Source organism: Corylus avellana, chromosome 1 (genome assembly GCF_965113065.1).
Source record: "Corylus avellana chromosome 1, dhCorAvel1.hap1.2, whole genome shotgun sequence".
In the NCBI taxonomy this organism is placed as follows: Eukaryota; Viridiplantae; Streptophyta; class Magnoliopsida; order Fagales; family Betulaceae; genus Corylus; species Corylus avellana.
This window is the reverse complement of record NC_142490.1, coordinates 19,319,906-19,342,952: the sequence shown is the minus strand read 5'-3', so window position 1 is coordinate 19,342,952 and position 23,047 is coordinate 19,319,906. Positions and strand designations below refer to the sequence as shown.

The 23,047-nt window shown below is 32.3% G+C and overlaps 1 protein-coding gene across 1 annotated transcript; it reads right to left on the bottom strand.

The window, feature by feature from the left end:
• Positions 1-7,678: 7,678 nt before the first annotated feature.
• On the bottom strand, positions 7,679-21,095 carry LOC132168626 (putative LRR receptor-like serine/threonine-protein kinase At1g07650). The gene is made up of 24 exons (XM_088512268.1): positions 20,941-21,095; positions 17,464-17,641; positions 17,045-17,116; positions 16,894-16,962; positions 16,745-16,816; positions 16,576-16,647; positions 16,370-16,441; positions 16,190-16,261; positions 16,000-16,071; positions 15,804-15,875; positions 15,637-15,708; positions 14,768-14,836; positions 14,498-14,563; positions 13,848-13,913; positions 13,711-13,746; positions 12,883-12,923; positions 12,277-12,653; positions 12,016-12,211; positions 11,547-11,675; positions 10,525-10,643; positions 10,179-10,389; positions 9,842-10,079; positions 8,613-8,763; positions 7,679-8,146 (listed from the first exon to the last, which is right to left on the bottom strand). Exons 1-24 carry the CDS (start codon positions 21,041-21,043, stop codon positions 7,766-7,768), a joined length of 3,006 nt encoding a protein of 1,001 aa, XP_088368394.1. The 5' UTR covers positions 21,044-21,095; the 3' UTR covers positions 7,679-7,765.
• Between the last annotated feature and the right edge of the window lie 1,952 nt (positions 21,096-23,047).

Here is a 23,047-nt window from a genome sequence, read left to right as displayed (position 1 = left end):
AGACTAATAATACCTAAGAAAGTAAATAACCCTAACATAATATTCTTAATAAGAAAATGAAAGAAGTTGTTTTGTAATAATTTTTTTATTTGAATAGTAATAAAAAAGTGATTGATGTGATGTAAAAAATAAGAAGATTGGAGAGTTGATTTTGAGAGGAATAATATAAGACCTTTTTTACGGCCATTGGCAAAGAAACTAGGTTCGGCATTGGCGTGTTACTGTTCAGTGATTTGTTATTATAGTAAAAATTGATTGATGTGGAAAAAAAGTAAGAGTATGTGGTATGAAAAAAAAAAAAAAAAATTAAATAGTAATAAAAAGTTATTGATGTAAAGTAAATAATAAGAATGTTTGGAGTTTAAAATGTGTAAAGTATGAATAGTAACTATCCATGGCCATTGCCAAACACATTCCCTCAACTAGATATTATTTATAAACCATTTTTTAAAATTTTTTTTAAAAAATTATCAAAATATTCTCATTTTTTTTTTTTAATATTACATCATTCATTTTTTTATTATTATTTAAATAAAAAAATTACTACAAAACACTTTTCAATTAAAAAAACAATTCAAAATTTTATACCACAATAATTATTTTCGGGTAAGGAAAAATCCATCATGCCAAACAGGTAGCTCTAAGAACAATCTGGATCCGTAAACCGAAATTGAGCGTGTGAATTAGGTAATGGTTAAAACATCTGTCTAGCATAAAAAAGAGCCATCTTTCTTTTTGGAAAGAACCATCAACTTTTCCTGTTTCCACGTACAAGGGGATTTTCTTCTTCCCTATGATTTTGACCATGCTATGATTCTATGATATTTTTACCGTTAAAGTATTAATTAAATTATTAGATTTATCTTTTTCTATCAACTATAGTGATTAAATGATTAAGTTAATAGAAAGAAAGAAATTTAATCATTTAATCAATACTTTAACACTCCCCCTCATATGTGAGCTCTAATACTATATAAATTAAATCATCACTTGTCCTAAGTTTTTTGGAATGACTAGTAATTTAACCGAAGGTTGTTCAAACCTTGACTCCATCAAATTTACCCACATTTTAATTAAATATTTCACGTAATGAACATCACATATTAAAATAGAGTTTGAACTTAAAAATGAGAGGGAGTGTTAAAGTATTGATTATATGATTAAATTTACTTATTTTTATCAACTTTCATTGAAATTTTTCACAATGCAGTTTCTCATTTTTCACTGTTCCAAATACATCTTATTTACAATTTTACAGTTCAGATTGTTAACAATTCGGACAATAAATTGTTAATAGTTGAACATAAGAACTCTTTCACATTTTCTACTTGGTCAGTATTAGAATTAGAGTCTTGTTCGGTGTTTTGTTGTTTCCCACGTGTGGTTTTCTGCAGTTATGCATATTGAGTGTGTAGAAGTAGAACTAGCTGCTGCACTAGTTTTCAGTTTGTTCTGCTGGAGCGTGAGTTTCTCAGATTTGTGTTTGAATGAAAATTGAAACTTATTCATAAGAAAAAAAAAATAATAAAAAAAATAAAAAAAACTTTAATTATGTAATATCAACGTGGAAAACGCATGCAAAACTACTAGAATTAATTAATTAACTTCTCTTATAGGCCCCATTAGAAAATCTAAGCAAGGTCCGTTCACGAGCCGAATGACACATCTTAAAAATTCTTATAGATGGATTTACTAATTATCTAAAAGAATTAAGGGACTACAGCAGAGTTGCCCAGACCTAGTGGGCTTGGAACCATTAGAGCAACCTAAGTTCAATGGGCTTGAGACCATTAGAGGAGCTCGAGTTTAACAGGCTTGAGACTAGAAGAGGCAGCCCAGACCTCACTACAAGAATTTTATTTATTTGTAATGGACCGTTAGTAACGTGTCAAGGCTGTTAATACGTTACAAATGGTTAGTAACGTGCCAACAATAATGTGTCTGGCGAGTTAAAACTTTGGTCGTCACCATTGGAGATTTAGTAACATATCAGGTTCTGACACGTTACCCTTTTGTAACGTGTTAGGATTTGACACGTTACCAAATGTAAGGTAATGTGTTAAATGTTGACACGTCACCAAATATGCCTTGAAATTTATTTTATCTTTTTTTAAAAAAATTTCTCTGTGCGCACCTGATATACGATAATCCACAAATTATCACAAATAGTCCACCAACTAACTCAAAAACAGTAAACACTACCACAAATAATCCACCAACCAACTCAAAAACAGTAAATTATCACAAACAATCCACCAACTAATTAAAACGATCTCTATACATAAACATTGTTACTAAACAAATATATCATATATACATCAACAAAACATATAAAATATGCAAGTTACGTTGTTCCCGAATATACCCATACAAAACATGACTCAAACTATACCCAACCAAATCCGAGTGAACGCTATCATGACTGCCTAGACTTCTCCACATTAACCGCAAATGATAAAATAGACAATCAATCAGCATGTGTAGTCAAACGAAAGCCACGCACATGATAGTAAATGATTTGTATTAATTAAATAATTGTACATGATATATGAAATAGCATTAATTAATAGACATTAGGTTATAATCTAATTACTATTATAATAGTAATTACTATATACATGTTATAATTAGGTTACTATATATAGTAATAACATGATATATTAATAACATGTATATACATAGCAACCTAATTTCTATTAATTAATGCATAACCTAATGTCTATTAATTAGTTTAGTGAATTAAATAACATATACTTGATCAGTTACGTTAATTAGTGAATAAAAACTAAAATAATTATATATATATATATAGAAAACCATATAAATTTTCCCTTGTTTATTGTATTATGATATTATATTAATATTAATCAAATTCATATATATTAATATATTAATAACATGATATATTAATATTTGGTAACGTGTCACACATGACACGTTACCAAATGGTAACATGTTAGTATGACACGTTACAAATTTGGTAACGTGGCATATTGACACGTGACTAATTAGCACGTTACTAGTTTGGTAACGTGTCATAGTGACACGTTACCAGTTTGGTAACATGTTAAAAAAATGGTAACGTATTAACATGACATGTTACAATTTGGTAACGTGTCGATTTGACACGTTACCATTTTTTAACGTGTTAAGTAGACACGTTACCATTTCATAACGTGGTATTATGACACGTTAAAACATGGTAACGTGTAATGTTTAACACGTTACCAAGTGGTAACGTGTTAAAATTAACACGTTACTATAATTTGTAGTAACGTGTTATAAATTGCCATGTCACCATTTGGTGACGTGACAATATTTATTGAATAGGTGCCACGTCACTAATACACCAATTTTTTTGTAGTGCCTAGCAGGAAGACACTAGAAAATCCATATATGAATATAAGTAGCCAAATGACGAGTGTAAGGCATATATTATCTCTTTCATTCTACACACTCTATCAATAATATACTACACATGTCCCTTACTAACTTGGGCATCGGAATCCCTCTGGTCGTCTAGGACTGGTGCACTTCTGATGTCTTCTACCTCTCTTGCAGGTAGAACTCCTCCCTGAAAGGCGACTTGAAGTCGGTGTGGTGATTATCTTATTAGGTTTATGGTGTCTTTAAATAGATACTTAAAAATTAAAATGCTTGGTATATATATATTTTTTAATATATAATATGGGGACAAAGTTTTCCTCCAAATTAGGTTGGAAAAATTTCTTTCAACATAGTCTATAAAAATGACATGAACAAAGTTGGAATAAATTTTATTAAAAATTCATATGCATCTCACATGTTATTAAAAAAACGGACACGTTTCATTTTTATAGACTAGGTTGAAGGAAATTTCTCCAGCTCAATTTGAATGAAAATGTCCATAATAAAATGCATAGTAGAATTAATTAGACTAGCTTGAATAAACTGAATTTAATGTTATTCATAAGGATAACATATTATTTCTAATATTTAAATCCTAATCATTATTCTAATATTATCACTAAGTTACTTATTATTATCTTGAAGTTATTCTAATCCTAAAATTTCTTCCAATTAGACGCGTAACATATACTTTGTGATTGTGTGAGTATTACATCATCAACGTAATTTAAAATATAAATAGGAGCATGACCACTTAAGGTCAAGAGAATACTAAGAGAGCACATAGCATTTTCCTATTTTAATTTACTGGATCTTGTAAACCGACAAAAAAAAAAAAAAAAAAAAATCATTTTAGACGTTTAACATAAGTAAAGAAGCATCAAGCGAAGTTATAATGGTTGAATTAATTTTCAACGTTTTTGCACGTGGGCGGTAAGTGCAAAATGCCAATAAATATGGTGTCGTCTTATGTTAGTTGATAATTTACCATTAAGATCATTTTTTATTATTGTTATTTTTTTCAATTTGAGATAAAAAGTCTCACTCAGCCTTTTACCAATGCCAAAAGGACAAAAATTTACCATTAATTCTTAAATACTTTTTTAATAATATTAATAAGATACCATATCTGCAGACCAAAAAGGCTTCTTGATTGGTGTGGGATGGTTTCGTTTGCCTTTGGCTTAGGACTCCAAATGCTGTTTTAGCTAACCATGCTTCAGATATGCTAGAGATAGAACAAATTAAGAGAAAGGTAGGATATATAGCAACCATCCACACATATATTTGAAGGACTTGCTAATAATATTCACACAAAAAAAAAAAAAAAAAAAAATAGAGCATTAGTGCAACAATTCTTCTGTTTAGGATTAGGTAGTTACACATTTCCTTTTTAATAGCAAAGAATAGTACTACTATTCTTCTGTTTAGGCTTGGATAATTACATATCTTCTTCAACAATCTCCTCCTCCGATGGGTACTCCTCCAATGGGTACTGCAAAAAAAAAAAAAAAAAAAATCCAATGGGCCAGTGTCAAAATATGAAACGAATCTCGTAAAGGAAAGATGCTTTGCCTCATAACCTATTCACTTGTTTCATCACACACTTTTCAAAGAAACAATAGGCCGTGAGTGTGTATGCATGTGTGTTATCTCCATATGGATCCATGGAGTGCAGATTATCACTATATATTTACATGTGTGCATGCAATTTTGCGCAAAGAAAAGAGGTTAATTAGGCACCAGCTTGAACTCCAAATTATTTACACTCCTTGGCCAACCATAGCTTGCCACAGTATAATTACTAGTGGGTTTTCTATTTTTGGCAGCAAATTTCAGAGAGCCAAATTTCAATTACCCATAATGAGATTTTACACACCCAATTACCCAATTGGAAGCCCAGGTACTCATAAACAAAAACATTTACAATATGTCAAAAAAATAAATAAATAAAAACAACAATGAAAAGCAGACTCGGCAGCATGCTCTTGAAAACTTTTACATAACCATCATGTTCTTCTTCTATAAATACTCTTCAAAGCATAGCATACAATCATGTTGGCTCATAATAAAAAAGTTTGGTTTCAAAAGTGTAGAGAGGGAGAGAACGTACGAACTTGGTACGCACTGGCTTAGGAGTCTGTTCTTATCCACACTGCAATTTCAGAAATTTCCCACCACCAAATGCTCCAATACTATCACTAATTTACCATCTCTTCTTTCTTCAAACATTAAATAACAACAGTAATACGCTTCGCCTACCAATGGTTTAAAGTATCACTTTATATTCACTTGAACTGTTTGCTGATCACATGCATAGGGCTAAGGACGTATATTGACCTCTTTCACATTTCCCTAATCCCCCCTTAAGTTTTCCATCATCCTTCCCCCAACTCCAATCTCAATAAATCAAGATTTATTCAGCCAATTCCTTATCTATATATGTTGAGTGGCAATAAAACAAGATATTAGATTACTTATGTGAGCAAAGAAGATTTAGTTCACAATAGCAATCAAGAATATCGTTAATTAAAAGGTGTTTTAACATGTACCACCACCAGCGGCTTTGAGTGTCGTGCATCATTACAACAATAAGATAACAAGCAATAATCAAAGAAATATATAAACTTTTACGTCAATTTGTAAAAACATTTAAGGGGGGTGTTTGGTAATCTATTCATTTCTCATTTTTTTATCCAAAAAGATAAAACTCATTTATTCACATTAACAAACAACTTTCTTCACTTTTTATTCACAAACAATTTAAAAACTTCTTTCATCTTTTAAGTCACATCAACCCATTTATTTCGTCTTTCTCCTCTCAAAAAAATTTGTCAAACACATAGTTAACTCTAATACAACTCTTAACCAAATTCACTTGTTTCTTCACACATGTGAATTGGATAATAATTGAAACATCTGTCAAGCATAAATGATGGGTGATCTTGTTTCCTTGTACAAGGCTATTTTGTTCTTCCTTATAATTCTCACCATGCTATGATCCTATGATTTCCTTTCCATTAACAAAAATATCAAACTCTCTTGATAGATCAAATTTTTTTTCTTCTTTTTTTTGCTAAGTAAAAAATTATTAAAACATCAACAAAATTATATCTCCGCAAGGCAATTCACGCTCTCATTTTCAGAACAGAATCTCAACAATTTTGCAATTTGAATTGCTAACAATGTTGTGAGAGAACTAATATAAAACTTACATGTTCCAATAATCTTTCTTCCCCATTTCTTTGCCTATTTTACGAAGGGCTTCTGCATTAATTAATACACCAAACTCATCAATTATTTTTCCATTTATTTTGCCTTACAAAGATTAAAATTAAAAAAAAAAAAAAAATTGTAAAGATTCCAACGTTGTTTAAAATTTAATAAAATTTGTAAAAATACCTATGTCTAATCTTTGCAATTTTTTTAATTCAAAAAAATGAGATATTTTGATAATTTTGACAAGATTTAACGGAAAATCCTAATGGAAGAGGATATTGCAAAAAATTGAAAGTTCGATATTTTAAATCAAAAGTTTTTTAACGTTGAGGAGTAATTTTAAAACGCTTAAAAGTTGAGGGAGTTTTGTAAAGTTTCCATTTTTTAGTTCTAAAATTAGGTTGCTCAAATTTCTCATAAATTATGATGGCTTAAGAAAAATGAATGCATGGACCTACTTGTAAGTTGTCCATTTCCAAAAGAAGACAAATTTAAAGTCGCAAGTTAAACCATCCCCAACACTTGGAGAGAATGTCTGTCGCAAAAAAGATCAGCGCATGTGATTGCTTGACAAAGTTCATAAGCAACTTCAGCAGTCAAGTATATGAAAATTGTTCTTGAATCTTCCAGTTGTCTCTTCTTAGGGCGTTTTAAGAATAGAAATGGGAATTATAGTTAGAATAGAATGACCATTTATATTTTTTTGTTTGGTGTCGCTCTCACTAGAATTAAATCAAAATTTATGTAATAATAAATAATAATTAAATTTCTAATAAAATAGAATGACCATTCATATTCCTTTTTTTCACGTAAACATTTACTAAAAACCTCACTATTGAATTTATGCGGAGTCAACATGAGTCTACAAAATTAAAGGTTGATTTATTGAATTTGTAAAAAAGATGGTTGTGTAACATACCCTTTTTTATAATACATGATAATTTATCAATGCTATCTTTTTCCAAGTAGAAAATATGATTTCAATCACAAAAACATGAGAATGAAAGACATCAAATTATTATAACTAAATGCAGTCTAAAAAGCACAACTTTTCTTGAACAGGGTAAGCAAAGACAACTAAAAGGGTATGTCCATAAGATATATATATATATGCAGTATTGTGTTTATCTCTCATAATGTAATGAGTAGTATGCTGAAATTATTGAGAATCAAGATTAACTCGATAGAGATCTTGGCCAGATGTGGAAGAAGATCCAACCCATGTTGCTTCTGATGAATGCAGAAGACTCTCTGCTCCACTCGTGCTCTGTGCTCGTTGGAGTTGTTCAAACCTGTCTTTTAAGGCACTAAGCCTCAATTCATCGCCGTATATACTTGGATCAATGGTAACTTCATCAACAATGGTTTGGCCTTCGAGCATGCTTACTACTGCAGACATGGTGGGTCTAAGTGCTGGCGATGGATTAATGCATAAGAGAGCTACTTTGATCATTCTAATAGCTTCCTCCTTGTTTAACTCAGAACCCAATTGTGGATCCACCAGCTCCATTAGATTATCTTTTTGTTGTAGAACAAGCACCTATAACAAGCATAGAAAAGAGATGGAAATGAAAACTAGCAAATCAACAAGAGAGTATAAGCAACTACGCACATAGAAAAAAATTGAGTAATGCTAAAAATCACACATTTATCACATCACTATCTCACCTTGCTTGTTGTGACAATGTCGATCAAACCTTGTTAAAATTAATAAATAATAAATAAATTTCAAGGGTTAATTTGCACTATCATGTCAATAGGATAGGATAGTGCTAGGATATAAGTGTTATTTCTAGCATTACTAAAACAAAAATGCATGTCAATAAGCTGAACTCAAGTGTGAAGTGAACAAGTCAAACAGTTTCAACATATGTTGGTCTATTTTGTAGCTTGAGGCTACAGTAATAGATAAGGATGACCAAATTGAGTGGAAAGGGACAAAAGAGCAGCTAGGCCTCCAGACATTATTCATAGTAGCATATATTAAAGAAAAAGATTAATCTTACCCAATCTAGAAGGCATACACAATTCTCTTTTGGTCGATATTTCATGTTGCTCTTCCCAGCAACAATTTCCAATGCAACAACCCCAAAGCTATAGACATCTGCTTTATAGGTTAAATAACCCCATAATGCATATTCTGGTGCCATATATCCTCTGCAAAAGAAGATTATTTATGACTTAGATCACTAGTATGAATTATCATAAAAATAAAAAATAAAGATCACTCTCACTCATATAAAGCTTCGATCTTTCATATTCAACAAAGTTAAGCATCAAGAAAAACTTGGGTACCAAATCATATTTCATTTTCATTCAGTATGCAATTATTCAATCAATAAAGCAATTAGGGTTGAGTGGTAATTTCATTCTATTAAAATTTTTATCGGTGGGGAAAAAGAACATGTCACTACCTTTGCACATTGCAAGTAGAGAACTGATTTAGTCATATAACTTTAGCCACTCAAGTTGTTTGGTAGGTCATTGAGCTCAAGTTTAAGGGGTGTGGTTCTTAGATTTTGCAATAAATAATAATTTTTTTTTTTTCCCTTTGGAAATATTGGTTTTTGAGAGACTTATCAATATATATATATATATATATATATATATATATACACACATATTGGATTAGAGAGAGAAGGATGATAGAATAACTGAGCACAAATTTCCCAGTATTGTTTATTTCTTAATTTTAGAGGGAGTCATTGTTCAGGGGTAGCATTTATTTTAGAGGTTGAATAAACATACTTTCACCTTCTTCCTTCTTTTTTTTTTTTTTTTTTTTTTTCTGCAATTTTTATTTTACCTGGAAATTGAGCTGATTCTTTAATGTATCTAGTATTGGGGCATACAATAACTTCAGCAAATGAATAGTACATGCCATGTTTAGACGTTTTAACCACTTGAATATTGGTTGATAATTGATGTAGCTACGAATTTCTCTGTAAGCATGGTTGCTCTGCAAATGCAAATAGCTGACATATAAAAATGCGACCAAACACTTGATCCAGTATGTCTATCTCATATTCCATATACAGACACTTCTGATATGCAGAGACATTCAATGCTTCTATGTTCAGGATTACTTTAGGGCAGCATCTCAGAGAGACATACAGATCAATAAATATTTGTTCCTTTTTCTCACATGGTCAATAACTTGGGAGGCAAATGAAATGGAAGAATAGAATTACAAAAAGACTACATATTGAAGAAAAGAGGAAAAAAGGTAGCTCACATTGTTCCAGCGACTCGCGTGCTAATGTGGGTGTTTTCCTCTTCATCAAGCTTGGCCAAACCAAAGTCAGAAATCTTTGGGTTAAGGTCCCTATCCAACAGCACATTGGTAGTTTTGATGTCTCTATGAACAATTCTTATTGTTGATTCCTCGTGCAAGAAAGCCAAACCTCTTGCTATGCCAACACATATTTTCTGCCGTGAAGGCCAGTCCAAGTTTAAGTGGTATTCCTCTGGACCTACATATTTTGTAGATTCTCATCAAATTAGTTCTTAATATTGGCCATTCTCAGTTTAAAGTTCATAAGAAAATACTAAAGTGAAAACCTCAAGCTTACCAAACAAACCACGTGCCAGGCTATTGTTTTCCATGTATTCATATACCAAGAATAATTGATTTCCTTCAACACAACATCCATACAATCTAACAAGATTTGGGTGTTGTAAAGCAGATATCATTCCTATTTCATTCACAAATTCACGATTTCCTTGTCTTGATTTTGAAGAAAGTTTCTTAACTGCAATTATAGTACCATCTAACAATATACCCTGCATCAGAAATAGGAAAATATACATCTTTAGGTATGGATTCATTATTGAATTAGACGCCTCTTGGTATAATGGATAAGTAAGAAAAAGAAAATAGATATCCTAAAATTGAAGGAAGATGATGTTGTAGGATACCTTGTATACAGATCCAAAACCACCTTCTCCAATCTTATTTGTAGCATCGAAGTTGTTAGTGGCTGCTTTGATTTGCCTATAGGTGAAACAACCAGTTTGCAGATCTAATCCTCTCAGCTCTGTCAAAAGGAATGAAAAGGTGAGGCTAAGATGTCACATTGCATCTTATAAATGATATGATTAATTTTTTTAACAAGTATTGTTGTGTCTATTGGCTACTTAGAAGATACTAGATAGAATGTAACCAAACAAATGCAGTGAGAAAGTACCATACTGCAGTTGGTCAGCCACATAAACCCCAAGTTTTTACAAGATTTCGGGTTTCTCTTTGTTTCCCAATTACCGGTGTATTGGGAATTAAAAAAACAAAATTTAAAAGGGAGGAACTTCATTGGTGCCTATTACCAATAAATTTACCTTTTTGTTCTTTTTGAAACAATTACGGTAAGATAATCTAGATGGCATTTCAAAAAGAGAGTTAATTGAAATCCATAATCTTTTCTCACAACTTTTTTTTTTTTTTTAATTTTTTTTATTATTATTATTTTATATATATATATATATATATATATATATATATATATATATATATAAATATGGGTCCTTCTTAAACATCTACTCAACTCAGTGACCTCAAGTCATCCATCTCTCATGTAAATATGGCTTCATTTAGATTTTATGAAAAAGCAGTGATCTCATATTTCTGTATGATTTGGTCATATCATTTATAATTATGATTGAAACTGACTCCAATAGCAGTACCGAAAAAGCCCAAAAAAGCTATCATGAAGACAGATTCTTATACTCTGCAATCCAGCAACAGTATAATTGCTTTCATGGTGTACTTTGGACTCTTGATTTTTCATCAAGGGAAAAATCCTAAGTAATATAACACGCAGACTGCAATAGTATATAAAGCCCTTGGGAAATTGCTATACATTGTTTCAACTTCGTGAATAGTTTGGAGAAGATAAAAACTATCCTATCTAATTTCTACATCAAAATGAGTGCCTGCCGATTACCTTTTTCCCTTGATATCCTGCCTCGTTTTTTGATCCACATTCGAATGCCTAAAATCATAAAAATGAGCAAAAGCGCTGATACTACAGCTCCAGCAACAATGAATATCTTGTAGTCAGGGGGATTGAAATCTGCAGAAGAGGAAAATTGTAAAGGAAACTGATTATAAAGTTGCATCCTGGAATACCAGTAGTACCATAGAGATAGACATGCATGGACCAATCTAAAACAAGATATGAATGAATGGTTCAAACACACGAATATCAGAGTAAGAGTATAAAGAAGATTATAAAAGTTCTGATTTCTTCCATCTAGTTGCAGTTTAATCTTATTTTGGGTAATACTTTTTACAGCAAATAATCATGGGTTCTACCTCAACTATATCATGCTATGCTTTTATTGTTCATCAATCTAATAAGTATGAAAAACGTTGGCAACAAAAAAGATTCTCGGACTCCAAGAAATGGTTACCAGCTTCAACAGAGATAGCTGAGATGAGAGGACCAGATGTTCCTCTCTTTGGGACAGCTGCTGTCCCTTTCCCAGCCCAATGAAAGCGGATTTGTAAGACTTTATTCCTCACAACTGCCTTAAATTCCCTAACAATTGCTTTATCAACACCTTGAGCTTCATGTTCAATATCAAAATCCTTCCGCACCAACGTTTCCTGTAACAAATTAAATCAATAAAATTGTGTTCTACGTATAAAGCAAAACGAATATGGCACCATACCTGGATATAAATATCAAATATCCGTCTTCCAAGACTATAAAAAGATCTATTGTCTCTGAATACTATCTCTGCAAAGTATAGTTTCACAGTATAATTTCCATTTGCCAAGCAACGTGCATAATATGTCAGAGAAAGAGGAGAGAGCCGTGCACTCGTGAATAATCCGGAGTTATTCATTCTTAATATTGACACATTATTTGTTGTGTATAGATCAGAGGAATCGTCAGTGTCCCAAAACATTCCGCTACTACTGAATCCCCAACTAGTGGTACTAGGAACAAATTTTGCTGGACCTGCTTGGGTTTGATCCCCTTCGTACTCTATCTTTTCAAAAGTGGTTGCACTTCCACCACAATTTATATGCAATGAGTACCGATCTACCAAGAAACAAAAACAACAGCTTTTTAATAAAATAAAAATTAAGCAAACATCATAGAGCAAAAAGGAAATTATGTATTAACTTCATCTTATTTCATTTACTTGCCAATAAAAAGAAGAAATATTTTACTGTATTTTTCTTTCATTTAGGAAAGAAAATATCAAAAGGAATGCCTGACAACATAATTAAAGCACACACCACATAATTTGAATAAGGTACTAAATTACCTTTTGAGCATGGATTGGTCTGGCACTCGTCGCCAAGTGTTCTTAATTAGGGTCGTGCAAGAAAGAAGTGTGAACTTAGCAGAATAAAAAGGGAAACGCTTCTCAAAAATAAAAGCCAAAAAAAAAAAAAAAAGAACAGAAAAACATGGATCCGGCTTACATCATGGAGAAATTAAATCTATGGCTAAGATTAAAACATCCCCATAATGATGTTTCCACGGAAAAATTTCAGTGCAAACAATATCTTTGATTAATAATTTTTTTGGAATCATATGAATGCTATGAAAGAGGAATGGTCAACTCTATAAAACCAAAGAAACCTAACCGATGCAGCAGCCCATTCTTCATGAATTTAGCCAAAGGGACAAAATCCTCGGGGAACAAAAAAATGACTATTTTCCTCTAAAAGTTTTGAGCTTTTAACCCCTCCTTTCAGCAACCATAGGATTGTTTAACTGGTTTTGCAGAAAACAAAGAATAAGGCCTGGTTTTTGCAGAGAAAGGCAAGGAGAGAGATGGAGAAGAGAGAAAATGATGGCTTTGAAACTGCCAGAGCTGTGGAAGTTAACGAGTAAAAAGAGAGGGAGGAAAGTACTGAAAAGGTTCGTAAGACGAATTTACAGAAAGAGAGAGAAAGTGAAAGTGGGTGAAGAAGGAAGAGGACAGTTTTCGTTTGGTGCAAATGACTTCTGTTAGTTTCTTTAAAATTACGTTGTTTGGACTAAAAATGGGGAAGTTTTAATCTTGACAGTAGATTTAAAATAACAGAAAAAGTAAGCCGGATCCAAAACATTGTTCTTCTTATAAGTCTACAAGTTAGAAGCTTACAAGTTGTTCTGTCCAGAGAAGCTCTGAAACAAATTCCTGATAAAATGAGAACCTAGTTAGTTTCGAAAAACTACAAACTTGTGAAGAGGGTAAGTATGGAAACCAAAAGTAAATTAAAGGATAAGAAAATTGCTTACAGGGTATCTCGAGAAGTACACAGTGCAGAGCTTTTTGAGAAGTTATTGTAAGAAAGATCCTCATGTCTGCACAAAAACGTATTTTCATTCATAACTCAGTATAAATCCATAAGAAAAGAAAAAGTATATTTGAAAAGGTTTTGATAAACTAAATATAATTGTAAAAGGAGTTCATTTGAATATTTCAGAAACACCTAGACAGACAACATCTGACCCTTACAGAAGTAGTATGACTGACCACATCTAACATGTACTCTAAATCAGCAGTTTAACCTGTCAACTCAAGCTAAGACCACCAAATTTCCTTAACCAACTAAAAATTAATCGTCAACATGGAGTTTCCAAATAACAGAGATCCAACATAACAATGGAAAAATGAAATTTCCCTCCACTCTTTTTTACTGGAGTCGCATGATGCAAGAAGCAAATCTATAGTGGTAGCAAAACCAGTTGAATTCACCCATTCAATATGATTGAAGGAGATCTCCCATTAACCATAAAGGGTTAATGAGATGAATCAATGTCCAAAGAAATGTATATTTGAAAATGATGATGCCTGTAAAGATTAAATATCTGCAGAAACATAAAGAATTAAAGAAAAAGAAATATGTCATGCAAATTTCAAATAGAGTTCAAGATGAATTATATACAGGCGACTATCTCGGTTTTTGATCCAGTCTGGAATAGGCCCATTGAGCAAGTTGCTTGTAAGAAACCTGTTCAAATAGCAACATAATCACGCTCTGGATAAAAACTTATTTATATCATTACTAAAGGAGAAATATTCGAATGTAAGAATACTTTGTGATGATATATATGACACACACACAGAGACATATATAAATGCATATAATATATATAATGTTTATTTGAGCTTCTCTGCAATAGAGCTAGATTTAGGGTTTTGACTCCACACTTACATGTATTCCAATTTTGTTAGACCTTGAAAATCTGGAACATTTCCTTCCAATCTGTTGAAGCTAAGATCTCTGCATGGATATAAAAATGAAGAAGGATTACAAAATGAGACATGAATGTCCAGAATTTAAAGTATAGAGTCAAGAAACATAACATACAGGAAGAAAAAAATTTGAAAGAGGGACTTCAATGTCCATATAACAGTGGACATGAAGCTTAAAACAGATTCCATAAACAATGTAAGGACTTTTATTATATATTTTCATTCTAATGAAAACAATGCACCATAGACAGCCTAACTAGAGCATGCATTGTTCAAAGGTATCTTAAGGAAGCTGCCACAATTGGCCAAAGGAGTAGGAGGGTGTGGATCATGGCTGCCATGCCTACAATGAGTATTGGTTGACAACCTTAGATAGGTGATTTCTAAACGGTGTAGGTTGTAAATATTAGAAGCAATCATCATTGCTTTTCAAAGGCTAAAAGATGAAAGCAGATAATTAATTATTACATATTCATAAGATGAACGATGTTTCCCATTTCTTATTTCAAACTAATCCCACTCCAAAACTACACCTCGGTTTGATGGTTTCAGCAGATGATCGTAATTTTAGAAAGAATGGCCAAAATCTTTATTGAAATAGTTATCCACGGTTTGCTTTAAAGAATAGAGTACCATGAAAACCCAAAGTCCATAAATTTTAAGATGCCAATATCTACTTTCACTATCCCCAAAAAAAAAAGGAAAAAATAAAACTTCACACCTGTATATATGTTCAGTAAAATGTTCTTAATGAAAAAAAAAAAAAAAAAAAAAAAAAAGGAAAAAAGAAAATAGCCAGAGAAGAAAACAGAAAGGAAGAAGAACTACAGAATTTGTAGTACTGTCATTTTTGATATATATGGGGGAATTTGTCCGGAGAGATTGCAGCTCCTCAACAACCTGCAATGTCAACCGCCATCATCTAAGCAAAATTGCTATAAATTTGTATCATTTGAGTTGTTGAAATTTAACAGAAAAAGAACCCTCATGCTTACAATCTTTTCATGCTTGTCATGCTGCTTAAGTTTGGAAATTTAGAACCCTCACCAAGTAAGTCACTAATCCTTCTGCACCAAATTGCATTGTTAATAAATGTTAGGGTCTTAAGCAACAAGTCTTGTTAATTTGAGTATCACATGAAGATAAGAGAGAGATTATGCAACCCAAGAGTACTTCAAAGGCAGAACTTACAGCTCGGTTAAACTACTCAGGACCGAAATGCTAGAAGGGATGGGCCCCTCAAGACCACTAGCTTGAATTTCTCTGTTAAAAACACAATTCTAACACGTTAGATTACACCTGAATATTCTACTAGAAGAGATTTTAACATTATGGGATTTTTTAAAAAAAAAACAAAAAAAAAAAAAAATAGAACACATACAATTTCTCAAGTTGTTTCCAACTTCGAAAAAAGTCGGGTATTTTTCCAGTGAAGTTGTTACTGCTAATCCTACTGCATATAGCCACATTGGAAACAAGACTGAATAACATAGAAACCTGAAGCTTTTCAATTAAATATATAAAATTACTGTAAGTATAGAAATGGGCTCCAACCACTTACAGTTCCGTTAATTTGGTTAGATCAGTGAGAGCTATTGGCAACTCTCCAGTGAGATTGTTAGCATTAAGATTACTGCAGTGATCAAATAGGAAGTTCAGAATAGGTCAAATTAGTGTCAGTTGAAGAAGAAAATCGTTGATAATTAAGAAAAGAATCATCAATCTGATTTGAAAATGAATAGAAGGATTAAAAAAGAAACAACTGACAGATAAGTCAGGTTAACCAAATTCCCAAGCTCAGGGGGAACACTTCTAGAAAACAGATTGCTCTCTAAGCTCCTGAAAATATAGTCTTCATCAATATTAAAGCTCAGCTAAAGCAAATCAAACTACGTTGCATTCTACTAGATTAAAAAAGGGTGAGCAAGAAAGATACAGGTATGTAAGAGTGGTAATTTTTCCCAGGTAGCTTGGGATTGGTCCTGATAAATTGTTTACAGTAAGAGACCTGCAGTGAATCAGCTTAATTCAATAAGAAAGAGCATTCACTGGCTAACATAAGACATGAATTCAGCAGTAACTTACAGGTATTCCAACTTTGTAGAAGTCCAATTGAGTGGAATTGTACCATTGAGGTAGTTTCGAGTGAGGTCACTACAAGCAAGAGGAAAGTGGGCTATTAGATTAGAAGCTTAAAATCAATTTTCAGGAACAAATTGTTGGTGACTCTTCTTACATCATCTTTAGGTAGCGTAGCTTCACCAGGGAAGGTGGAAGCACACCATCAAGATCCTGCCCTTTAAGAAATCTGTAAAAAGAATAATTATAGGTAAAGGATTATTCACACTTCCATTAGAACTCTTTAAAGCATAATATACTCTGTTTATTATGGATGGCAAAGTCCAATTAAGTCAAATTTAAGTACTTTTCACTTGCATCAAAGAAAATTGAAGTACTTTTCTGCTTTCCAATATAAGTCAAAATTTAAGCACTTGCATAAAAGAAAATTGAAGTACCTTTCAGCTTTCCAATATAAGTCAAATTGAAGTACTTTTCACTTGCACAAAAGCAAATTGAAGAACTTTTCTGCTTTTTGTTGAATAAAAACTTGATCTGTTCGCAATTTCAATATAAGGGAAATGAAGGGTGACATACAATTGAACCACGTGACATACGCCAGCAGGGTAGGAGCAATCGCAGATTAGAGAATTGTTGTACAATGGCCTCAATCCTGATTTTCGTGTTAACCAGCTCGACTCATTGCGGCATGGGTCTACGCTGAAATTCCAATCTTTCTTCCCCATTTGTTTAGCTATTTCACCAAGTGCTTCCACTGCATGCATTATACACCAACCTCATCAATTTTAATTTTAATTTTTTAATTTCCCATTAACTTTGCCTTAAAATGCTCCATAATTTAATCTATACAAAAATATAATTAAAGCAACGTTTTTATTACCAAAAAACAGAATCTTACGAAATTTCCATACGATCTCATCTCTATTTTAGGCTTACCATTTCCTCATCTCTATTTTACGAAATTTCCAAGTGCTGCCACCAGATAAACATCAAATTTGTGTTGTAAGCTGGTGGGTATATATAGAGAGCTCATCCTCAAGCTGTAAGCTCTTCTGGGGCCAGAATAAATGGTACTTTTCAAGGCGATCACCACAGTTGGAAATGGAAGCAGCAACAGCCAACAAGGCATTTTTTGTGTTTGAAAAATATCTAACAGGCTCATCAGATTGGAGCATTTTGTTTTTTAGAAAAATACCCATCACAGATGGGCATGCAAGCTCTCTTTGGGTCTGATTTCACTGATTTTCCTTCTCTCCTTCCCGGGGAAGTGGAAGAGAAAAACGACAGAGAAAACTCGGGAAAATTAGCTTCACTCCAACTAGGTGAAGATGTCGTTTCTCTTTGTCGTTTTTAAACGACTTGTGGCTAATTGGTTATTGTCGGTTGATGTAAAAGTCAACTGCTGTCTGCTACCCTTAATGAATGTATCATATGGGTTTTCCCCGTAACCCGACAAGTCCCATTTATGATATTTTACATGTCCGTATAAGAGGTGACAAAGTCGAGAAAGATTATTTCATCTCTAATTTATGTGACATAGTTCTTGGCCTATTCGACTACAACAATTCTAAATAGTTTAATTCTAATTTTTGTTACATAATATTTTAATCTACCACAATTCTAATCCTAATACATATTTCCCTTCTTGATCAGCTAATTCATTTGGCTGATGAGGCTTTAATGTTTAGATTTCCATTTCCACCAACCTGAAATGATTTGGGGCAACTGTAATTTTTGGCTCCTAAAAATTTCCATATGTGGAATTCTTGAGCTTCAAGTTATAGCTAAGAATTTTTTGAAATTTCAAGCAGGTGATGATGATAGCACTATATCTCTATGTTGGATTTTGAAATGGGGGTGTGAATTGAATGGTGATGTGAAGTGTTATTTCTGTTATTCTTTGAGAGTGTGGGTTTAGCAAGAGGATTTGCAGGGAAGTGTTGGAAAAATGCTCTTATATATACTAATTTTTTTCCTACTTCTTGGGGAATTGCTGTTAGTTTTCTGGTCTAGAGACTGCTTATATGGAGAGATGTTGTTCTGAAGTGGTCTTGGAATCTGCTGGTTTGGTGATTAATTTGCATGTTTGTTAGGTTTAGTTCCTAAGTTTTGTTTTATGGGGTTTCTTTGTTTGAGTTTGTTCTTTGTTAGGCTTTCTCAGAAGACTGAGATTAGCTTGTTCAATTCTTTTGTTGTTGTTGTAAAGTTGGTGTGCAACTTGAGGTTGAGTGGAGTTTCAGAGATTCTTTCTACTTCTTTGTTGTGCAATGAAAAATGTTATTCATATAAAAAATAATAAATAAATAAATAAATTAAAAAAAAAAAAAAAAAAAAAAACAGAAAGAGGAAATGATCAACTTCGAAACTAACGTGATTAATTGTCCACATGCATTTTAAGCTGAAGCGGGAAGTGCCACATGCATTTCCATGTCAATTTTTAAACATAATAAATATAAGGAAAAATTACACTTTATCCTCTAAAAGTTTGAGGCGATTTTCAATTCGACCACCAATGTTTCAATTTTTGCAATGCACCTCTTTAAACTTGCAAGTTTTTTTTTCAATTCGACCAATTTCATCCAAAAATTTTCATATTGCCCCTGATTTTTTTACTTTTTTATTTTTAAACCTAAGTCAAAACAAATATTGTAAACCTAAATGACTCAAAATAACCACTCAAAAAATTGACCACTAGTTAAAAGCCACTCAAAGAACCAAAACCATTTAACTTTTCTTTCCACATATTCAATGAGAGTCCAAAACCAAATTAAGTCTTTGATTAGAAGTGAACTACAATATAGAGGGAAACTAAATGAATTGGGTATTTTAGATGTCTTTTTGTTGAAAGAGAGCACAACTGAAATAATAATAATGATGACAATAAAAACTTATCAAAAAAAAAAAGAAAAGAATAATGATAATAAATTAAAAAAATTTAAAAGGGGACACAAGTAATTATTTTTTGGGGGGAGCAAAACTAAAAACCAATAATTAAAAGGGACACAAATACTATTTTGGGGGGCAAAACTAAAAAAAATAATTAAAAAGGGACACAAATAATATTTTGAGGGGACAAATTTATAAAATTGGTATGCTTGAAGGATATTTATGAAAATTTGTAAAATTTTGGGTGGACGAAAGTGCCCCCAACCCCAAGCCTGGGTCCGCCCCTCACAACTCCTATTATCAACTCATTACTGAGCTTTTTATTAGTTTGCATTTTGGTTTTATTATTATTTTTTTTAGATTGGTTGTATTATTTTAATTTCGACTTTATGTTATTTTAGCGGACAATTAGCTCAAGTTCCACTAGGGTTAGGGTTAGAGCTTAGTCATTAGTCTATTTAAACATAATTTTCTAATATATTTGACAGCTTATGATGAATTAAGAAAATTTGACAGCTACTGTTGTCTATCTCCTCTCTCCGGTGCTTCTTCCTGCTTCTCTTCCTTTCGCTTGTCATCAGTTTCTTCTTCTCTTCCTCTTCTCGGTTTATACTTGAAATTTTTGAAAGTTTGAAGATTTATTTTCTTAAATTGTTTTCCAGAGTAAAACCATAGATTATATATGTTCCTTTAAAAATAATATATATATATATATATGTCGTGTGTGTGTGTGAGAGAGAGAGACAGACAAATATATATAGCTTAATTGTATTTGGCACTCTTAAATGCAATTTGCTTTGTTCCTATTTCTCTCGTTAAGATCTTTTACAAAGTGCATGTTGCCCTCCATTTTAAGGGAAAATCTCTCAAATATATATATATATATATATATATATATATATATATATATGAACCAATTTGTTCATGAATGGCTCAAGCTCGACTTGTATAAGCTCAATTTGAGCTTGGTTTATTTAATAAACAAGTCCAACTTGATCAGGCAACATAATTGCATGAACTTTTTTAGGGAATTTTTTGTCGTTGTCGTTGTTCAAATGTCAAAAATTGAGTGAACAACTATAACAACATAAGAAAAAGCTTTAGCCACGTATCAAGGAAAAGTTTTCACATAAATACATATAGAAAGAAAAAGAAAAACCACCTCACCTTCGTCATCAGGAGTAGACCCTAGACGGCCAGCTTGTGCTTCCATGCAAAGAAGCAAGATGAGTAAAATAAAGCAAATATAAGGAAGAAATCTTGCCATCATCTCCTCGATCTACTACTGATCATAAGGCTATTCCACGAGCTCTTCTTGCAAAGCTGCATAGAAAATCTCATATCTATATATCATTACTCGAGTATTGAATGTTCCTCAAGGGAGAATCTTCACATTTATGAGGTAGGTACACTGTTGCTTTAGGTATGTCCCTGAAGCTTCACATCATTGAGAAGTATATATTTGTCTTAAGTACGACGACTATTTGGGTGGCGTAGGGCTCTTAATTTATTATTATTATTTATTTTTTTTTTATTATGATTTTTTTTTTCTTTTCAATAATGGGACAAGGATAATGATTTTTATTTTTTACTAGTATTAAATGATTGACAAATGATAGGTTAGCAGTGCTCTCCATTCATTTGTGTGCTTAAACTCTCTTTCAACCAATAAAGTTTAATATATAAAATTTTTAATTGAAATAAGGGTGAATGACTCAGAACTCGGGATTTTTACTTTGATACTATATTGCACCATCAATTGTCTTAAAAGTTTAAGTTGATAAGAAATAGTGGACTTAGAGCCTATTTAGAATTGCGTTTGAGGTGTCTAAAAGTGTATTTTATATTCAAAAAGTCTATTTGAAGAAAAAAAGTACAATTTTGCCAAAAAAACGCTTTTTGATTTGAAAACTCTATTTCTCCAAAACAATCACAAACAAGCTCTTAGAGCTTTGTGGGAATAGTGTTGGGAAATAGCACTTTTTACTTATAGAAATTGCTTGAAATAGCTTTTTAGAAAATAATAACAATAAAAAAAATCTTAACTTTTAAGTTTTTTCCAAAATGCAATTTTGGGCTTTTTAGAGAAAAAAAAGAAAAAAAAAAATTGTTTTTTAAAGTTTTTTACCAATCCTTCTTTTTTTCTTTTTATTTAGCTTTTTAATTATTAAAAATATATCTTTTATTTTTGCACAATCGCAATCTCTTCAATGATATAACAATCAAATGAGGCAAATTGCTCCCCTAATACAATGCTAAAGATATAATTTGGAATATCCACAATTTAAACAATATTTATGACACATACAATAGCCTATCGGCCTATTACAAGATTATATCTTTAAATATCACTGTCTCAATCTGTTTCAGATTTGCAGCAAATTCCAGCGAATCACGTCTCTAACCACTACCCGGTCAGTGATCTATGGGCTTTTTCATTTTCGCTACAAGTGTATTTCCAAACACAATCACATTTACTGTCTCTACTGTAATGACAACTATTCTATACGCCTGAAAAACTCATCCACATCCGTCAATGATTTACTCTTTGAAAACAACAAAAGATGGACGGAAAACTCAATACCGTTGCTCTTAAAAGATTCCTACAAACAAAGCTTTAGAGAATAACTAAACTTTCACTCCATAAATAGCTACTGAAATCAAATCTAAAAAGAAGACAAAACAAACCCAAAACCAAAACAAAAAAGAAATAGAAAAGGGAAAATTATACTTTATATCTCAAAGTTTGGGACGATTTTCAATTCAACCTCCAATGTTTCAATTTTTGCAATGCATCCTCCAAACTTTCAAATTTTTACAATTCGGCCAATCCGTCAGTTAAACCCGTTTTGATTGACGGAATAGTGATCACGTGACTCAAACATGATCATTCTTGGCCTTTTTTTTTCCCAAAATGCCCTCCATCCCAAACCCCTCTCTCACGCACATCGGATCGGCTGTTGCTACGCCACCGGTAAATTCTCTTCGTCTATCTCTCTCTCTCTCCCTCTCTTTCTCACCAGGAGCTCTGAGAAATAAGGCCAAGAGTGAAACAAAAAACGGCCAAGAGTGAGTTGCCATGTAAACAACTGAAGATCCGGCAGATCAAGCCAAGATCTTGAGCAGGCCCCCTATCCCAAACAACTAAGCTTCCAAATCCGGCAGATCAAGCCAAGAGGGAACTTATCGGTGCCGTTGACTCGCATCTCACAACCCAAGTTAGCTTCTGTGTAAACAATTGAAGATAATTACCCAGAGCTAGTAAAGAGCCTTC